Source organism: Leptonychotes weddellii, chromosome 8 (assembly GCF_054177405.1).
Source record: "Leptonychotes weddellii isolate Sample4059 chromosome 8, ASM5417740v2, whole genome shotgun sequence".
NCBI classification, from domain to species: Eukaryota; Metazoa; Chordata; class Mammalia; order Carnivora; family Phocidae; genus Leptonychotes; species Leptonychotes weddellii.
In genome coordinates this window covers 23014084-23020842 of record NC_138376.1, presented here as the reverse complement: position 1 = coordinate 23020842, position 6759 = coordinate 23014084, and the positions used below count along the sequence as shown (strand labels likewise).

Sequence of the window (6759 nt, the reverse complement as noted above, 5' to 3'; positions counted from 1 at the left end):
GGGCAGTCAGGTGAGGTTTACCAATAAGATGAGCAGCAGGTTTGAGGGTGCCTGGTGCGAAGTGCTTCTGAGGGTGCTGGTAGGCAGTCCGGGCAGCTGAGGGTGAGCTGCCCACACCAGGAAGCCCCTAGGGGACAAGAGGGTGGAGCATGGCTCTAGGGCCCAAAGCTTGGCGGGGCCACCCCTGCAGCCCCCATTCTCCTGCTGCCTCACCTGGGCCTCAGGCGGCAAGGCCAGCAGCAGCCCCAGAAGGAGGAGGAGGGGGGCGCTGCACACCCTCAGGAGGTAGAGCCGTCCAGGTGGTGTCATGGGGAGAACCTGCGGGGAGAGAGACAGTGAGCGGGGCGGGGCCGGGGCGGCGACGGGCCTCCTGCCCGCGGAGACAGCCACGGGAGAGCCAGGGCCACAGAGGAGAGAAGGGGACAAGGTGCAGGCCGGAAAACCCCCCAATGTGAGCAGGGGGGCACAGAAAGAGAAACAGACACGAGAAGGGAAGAGAGAGGGATCGTGGCAGAAACAGAGAACGTGTGACAGAGACAGAGAGAACAAAGACTGGCTGATGAAGACTCCGAGAGAGGGGAACGAACCGCTCGGAGCCCACTGAGGCCCGGGCCCAGGCAGGCGGCACGGGAGGGGCCGCGGCGCGGGCGGAGGGGCGGAGTGCCCAGGGGAGTCCAGCGCCGGGCAGGCCGAGGAGGAGACTGGCCGGGAGAGTCTCACCTGCTGTGCGGGGCCCCTGGGCCTGGACGCCTGGGTCCCTTTATAGAGGAAGCGGCGGTGGCAGCGTGGCGGCGTGGCAGGCGGCGGGCGGGTTCTAGGCCCCGGGCTGGGCCCCGGGGAAGCCCCCAGGGCTGAGAAGATGCTGCCGTTTCAGTCGAAGGCAGGAAAGGCTGAGGCCCAGGAGTGAACCACAGGCTGGGGGCTCAGACGACTGAGTTCTGGGAAAGGGAGCGGGGTCAGGGGAACCGTGGGCTGGGAGGGCCAGGGAGCAGGGTCAGGCTTAGGAGTTCCAGAGAAGGGACAGTCAATTCGGGGAGGAGGGGGTGGGGGAGCAGCTGGGGCGTGGGCTGGAGGCCCAGTTCCCTGAAGAGTGATTATATATAACACCTCTGCACCCTTGGCTGATTACAGGCTACTCTCTGTGCCCGTTTCCTCCTCTTCTACCCCCATCCTTGTCCCAAATGGGTCAAGTCACCCTCGTCCCAGTATGTGTACTTTCCTGGTCGTCCGGCAGGTTTTCTATCAAGAAGTTGCATTATATACACCTTTGCCCTGGACATTCGGGTTTATGCTTGTTGTCCTGGTGAAGATGTTCATGGATCTCCCTTTTGTTATCACAAGTGTCCTGGATGGGAAGATAAATGTCATGGTTCCCCTACTGAGAGATGTTGCCATGCACTTAAGTATGCTGAGGTCTCATCTCACTCCTGAAGGATGTCCTCAGGTGGCCTCCACAGATCAGATTATTTTTTTAAAGATTTTGTTTATTTATTTGTTAATTTGGGGGGGAGGGGCAGGAGAGGGAGAGGGAGAATTCCAAGCAGACTCCCCCCTGAGCAGGGAGCCCGATGTGGGACTCGATCCCAGGACCCCGGGATCATGACCTGAGCCGAAGGCAGACGCTTAACTGACTGAGCCACCAAGGTGCCCCAGGTCAGATTTATATAACCCCAAACAAACACACGCTCTGGGATCGAGGAATGTAGCAATTTCCAAAGCTCTCTACAGGGAAGGCTTTGGAATTTCACACAGGAGGAGCTTGAGGGTGGTGAGCTAGGGTAGGGTGGGGACAAGCAAAGGACTTATCTGGAAGCTGCGATTGCAGAGCCAGAATACTGTTTAAGATTTCCCCCTTTTAACTTAGGTACAGTAAGGCGCACGTCTCTTAAGTTTACAGCCTGGTGAGCTTTTCCATCTGTTTATAGCCATGTAGCCACCACTCAGTTCAACATATTTTCAGGTCCCCAGAGGGTTCTCTCATGCCCCTCCAAAGATAACCAACCACTTTCTGACCTCTATCACCAGAGATTAGTTTTTCCTGCTTTTGAATGTCATATAAATGAAGTCACACAGAATGTACTGTTTGGATTTGGCTTCTTTCACTCGACATGATCTTTCTGAGATTCATCCATGTGGTTGCATTTATCAGTATTTTTTTTTTTATCATGATGTAAGTTTATTGTGTGAATATACTCTCTTATTTACCCATTCTTCTGTTGATAGACGTTTGGTTTGTTTCTAGTTTTTGGCTACTATGAAAGATGTTGATATGAACATTCTTAAAAATGAGCCAGTTTTTTTTTTTTTAAAGATTTTATTTATTTATTTGACAGAGAGAGACACAGCGAGAGAGGGAACACAAGCAGGGGGAGTGGGAGAGGGAAAAGCAGGCTTCCCGCGGAGCAGGGAGCCCGGTGCGGGGCTCGATCCCAGGACCCTGGGATCATGACCTGAGCCGAAGGCAGTCGCTTAACCGACTGAGCCACCCAGGCGCCCTGAGCCAGTTTTTACTTAATTTGTAAGTTAAAAAAAAAGGTTTCTAAAGATGATTTTATCCATGTTTCAGAAGATTGAGAAAATTGGCCATCTCAAATCTCATGATCATTTTTATTGATGTTGGTATGCTTTCATTTTGAGGGTTTTGAAAGGCTAAAGCCCTTCCCTCCCCCCCGCGCCCCCGCCACCGTGGCATTGGGCATATGGCTGTTCTCTGGAAAAGCGTTTCTGAGTGGTCTTGGGGTCCTGTGGCACATAAGTAACATTCAGGGTGTGTATGAGCCATTTCTCCTGCTTTCCTCCCCTTTCTTGAGGCCCTTTGCCTTTCATGCCTTCCGAGGCCGATAAGACTATTGTTTCTTTTCATTCTCCTTCCACCTCTTTAGCTTTCTCTCTATTTCAGAAACGTTTATTGAGGACCTTGTACAAGGTATTGAGGATACAGATGTGAAAGACAGTTCCCATGCCCTCTGGGAACTCAAAACCAGCGTGGAAGACAGGAAAGTTAGCAGACAATTAGAATAAAGTGTGACGGTGGCCTTAAGGCAGTCCATAGAAAAGTCATTGAACTTAGCCTGGGAGAGGGGTGTCAGGCATTAAGTGTTGAGAGAGAGCCTGAGCAGGGCGGGACGGCGAGGGAGAGAGTCTTAAACAAGCTCCATGCCCAGGGCAGAGCCCTATGTGGGGCTTGACCTCAGGACCCTGAAATCATGACCAGAACCAAAATAGATAGTCAGGTGCTTAACTGACTGAGCCACCCAGGCAGTCCTTCACTAGCACTTTAGAATCACTTGGCCATGTGTGGGGCACCTGGGTGGCTCAGTCAGTTAAGCGTCTGCTTTGGCTCAGGTCATGATCCCAGGGTCCTGGGATCGAGCCCCACATTGGGCTCCCTGCTCCACGGGAAGCCTGCTTCTCCCTCTTCCCCCCCCCCCCCACCGCTTGTGTTCCCTCTCTCTCTGAGTCTCTCTGTGTCAAATAAATAAATAAAATATTAAAAAAAAAAAAAAGACAACCTTGAAAAACTTGGATTTGGGTAAACTCAATGGTCTCATTCTTGGGGCTTTCTCCTAGGTCGCCACACTTGGCAAGAGAGTCATGTCACTAGAAGAGGCCTTCTGCTCCTCCTGGCCATTTAACCTGAGAGAGCCCTCAGTATTTCTCAATCTTTCTTTCTTGATTCCCTGTTATAGTCCTGCAGGGGATGTTCTAAATCTCTGTGCCTCTTACACCTCAGCTTTACCTCTTTACTCTCAGTTGGTGAAGCTGTCCTGTATTTCATTGAGCTTAAGGCCATCCGAGCTGATCTCTTCACTTCCTTCTTTTCCTTCACTTTATTTACAGTTTGGGTACAAATAGAAGGAGCAGAGATGAGGCTTGGGAGTTAAGCTGAGAACGCATTCTGAAGGATTTATTTATTTTTTAAAGATTTTTATTTATTTATTTGACAGAGAGAGAGAGAGAGAGCACAAGCAGGGGGAGCGGCAGGCAGAGGGAGAGGGAGAAGCAGGCTCTCCACTGAGCAGGGAGCCCGATGTGGGGCTCAATCCCAGGACCCCGGGATCATGACCTGAGCGCCCCCATTCTGAAGGGTTTAAAACCAAGGAAAGAAGTTTGGATTTCATTCTAATTATGATGGGGAGTCACCAAAATTTTTAAGCGAGAGAGGGACTCATGCAGATTGGTACATCAGAAAAATGAGTCTGGAAGCTGCATGAAGAATGGTTTGGGGTATGGGAGTGAGGGGCTGGAGGGAAAAGCAGAAGGTGGAGACCAGTTAGGAAAGTTGTGCAATAACCAGCAAGGAGATGACAAGAGCTTACATTTACATTGAGGCAGCAGCAGGAGGATGGAAAGGATGAGAGTTTCTAGGCAAAATCTACAGGGGTGGGGCTGAGCAGATGTGATGGAGGAAGAGTAGCCACCGATGCCTCCTTTAAATATCTTGGTGTAGTGGCGCCTGGGTGGCTCAGTCAGTTAAGCATCCAACTCTTTCGGCTCAGGTCATGATCTCAGGGTTATGATATTGAGCCCCAAGCCCCATGTTGGGCTCTACGCTCAGTGGGGATTCTGCTTGAGATTCTCTCTCTCCTTCTCTCTCTGTCCCTCTCACAAGCTCTTGCATGTGCTCTCTAATAAATGACTAAATCTTTTTTTGATTTCATTTTATTTATTTGAGAGAGAGAGAGATCATGAGCAGGGGAGGGGTAGAGGGAGAAGCAGACTCCCCGCCAAGCAGGGAACCTGATGCAGGGCTTGATCCCAGGACCCTGGGATCATGACCTGAGCAGAAGGCAATTACTTAACTGACTGAGCCACCCAGGTGCCCCTAAATAAATATATCTTTAAAAAAATATCTTGGTCTATAGCTTGGCTTCTTCTTATTCTTTTAACCTATGGTCTCTTATGTCACTGTTGGTTTCCCTCTTGGGCCCTGCTCCTTTTCTTTTCTCTGTGTCTCTCTTTCTCTGGGGTTCCTTTTCCTTCCTGTTGTCTCTTTCTGCCTCTCTAATGGTAGGAGCTGATGGACTAAGCGACCTCAGTTATATTAAAATATAAAACAGTGTTGCAATTAACGATGAGAAACCAAGAAAGGGAGAAACTTAGGTCAGAGGAAGACAGGGCATTGAGGAACAAAAAGGGGAAGGTGAGAAAGAGTGACAGGGAGACATGAGAGAAAGAGAGGAAGGAAGGGCAAGAACTGGGCTGAGGCTCAGTGTCACAGGCGTTTGTGATGTGCTGAAGGACGCTCCTTGAGATGGGCCAATCTTGGTTTCAATCTCAGTTTCGGAGGTTGTGTGAAATTCAGTTTCTTTCTTGGAGAGGCCAGCAGTTGGTTTGGGGCTTTCCCTGGGTGGGAGGGGTGATGACTAGAGTCTTGAGCCCCAAACTCAGGGAAATACAGTCTCTACAGTGGGCTCTGTGGAGAAACTAGTGAAATTTCTGAGGCCTCTAAATGAGATTGAAATGACATTAGCTTCAAACTTGAACTTAGCCTCAGAACCTATATTGGGATTAATACTAACTTTGAACCTAACTCAAATTTAACCTCAACCCAAATCGTAACTCAAACTACCCAACCCTAACCTCAAATCTAAACACATTCCAATAAATAAACCTGAAAATAAACTTATCCTCTAAACTAAACCAATCTTGTTTCCTACAGCTAATTTTGAAATCAACTCATCCCCACCCCCGACTCTATAGTTAAACCTGACTCTAAAGGTAAATCCAATCTAAGCCACAAATCTAAAGATGAGCTTTCTCCTGTTTTATCCCATTATTCATCCATGTCTTCGTTTAAGGTTTTTTTTTTTTTGCCCCCATTTAAGTTTTTATTGAGTGCCTACTATGTGCTGGGCACTGTTCTAGGCAATAGGGATATAGAGGCAAACAAATCAGACATCCTCGTAAGGCAAGGCAGAAAGGAAATACACAGAAGTCAGTAAGTAGTGCTAGGAGGAAACAATACAGGGCACGTGAGGAGTGGCAGAGAACTACCTTAGACACAGTGGTCAGGAAGTCCTCTCTAAGTGGCATTTAAGCTGAGACCCAAATGACAAGTAAGAGTGACCAGGTGAAGGTGTAGGGGAGAAGCATTCCAGGCAAAAGGAACAGCTACTGCAAAGGCTGGAAGGTAGAAATGAGCTGGGGGTGTTGAGGAACAGAAAAGAAGCTGGCGTGGCTGGAACAGAGAGAGCAGGAGCGGGTGGGGGATGAGGTCAGAGAGAGGAGGCAGGAGCCAGATCACGCAGGACCGTTCAAGGAGAAAGAAAGCATCTGGCTTTTATTCAACCATGGGGAAGACTTTGGAGGGTGTCAGTGTGTGTGTGTGTGTGTGTGTGTGTGTGTGTGTGTGGGTGAGTGAGTGTATAAGGAGGGAAGGGGGGAGGAGGAGGACAGAGAGGAGTGAGGCAGAGGTGATTGGATTTATGTTTTTATTTTTATTATTTTTTTAAGATTTTATTTATTTATTTGACAGAGAGAGAGAGAGCACAAATAGACAGAGCGGCAGGCAGAGGAAGAGGGAGAAGCAGGCTCCTCGCTGAGCAGGGAGCCCGATGCAGGACTCGATCCCAGGACCCTGGAATCATGACCTGAGCCGAAAGCAGACGCTTAACCCTCTGAGCCACCGAGGCGCCCCGGATTTATGTTTGTTTTTTTTTTTTTTAAAGATTTTATTTATTTATTTGACGGAGAGAGATACAGCGAGAGAGGGAACACAAGCGGGGGGAGAGGGAGAGGGAGAAGCAGGCCTCCCGC

The 6759-nt window shown here is 49.6% G+C and overlaps 1 protein-coding gene across 2 annotated transcripts in view; it reads right to left on the bottom strand.

Moving 5' to 3' along the window:
- The window catches only part of LTA (lymphotoxin alpha), a 3547-nt gene extending 1254 nt beyond the window's left edge, over nt 1-2293 (bottom strand). Inside the window, exons 1-3 of one of the 2 annotated variants that reach the window (XM_081827857.1) lie at nt 602-2293; nt 214-318; nt 22-127 (exon numbers count right to left, since the gene is read on the bottom strand). In XM_081827857.1, coding sequence (XP_081683983.1) covers nt 22-127; nt 214-309 — 202 coding nt within the window. In that variant the 5' untranslated portion in view covers nt 310-318; nt 602-2293. The remainder of the gene's footprint in view (nt 1-21; nt 128-213; nt 319-601) is intronic. The other variant, XM_006738477.3, reaches the window with a different exon arrangement.
- Between the last annotated feature and the right edge of the window lie 4466 nt (nt 2294-6759).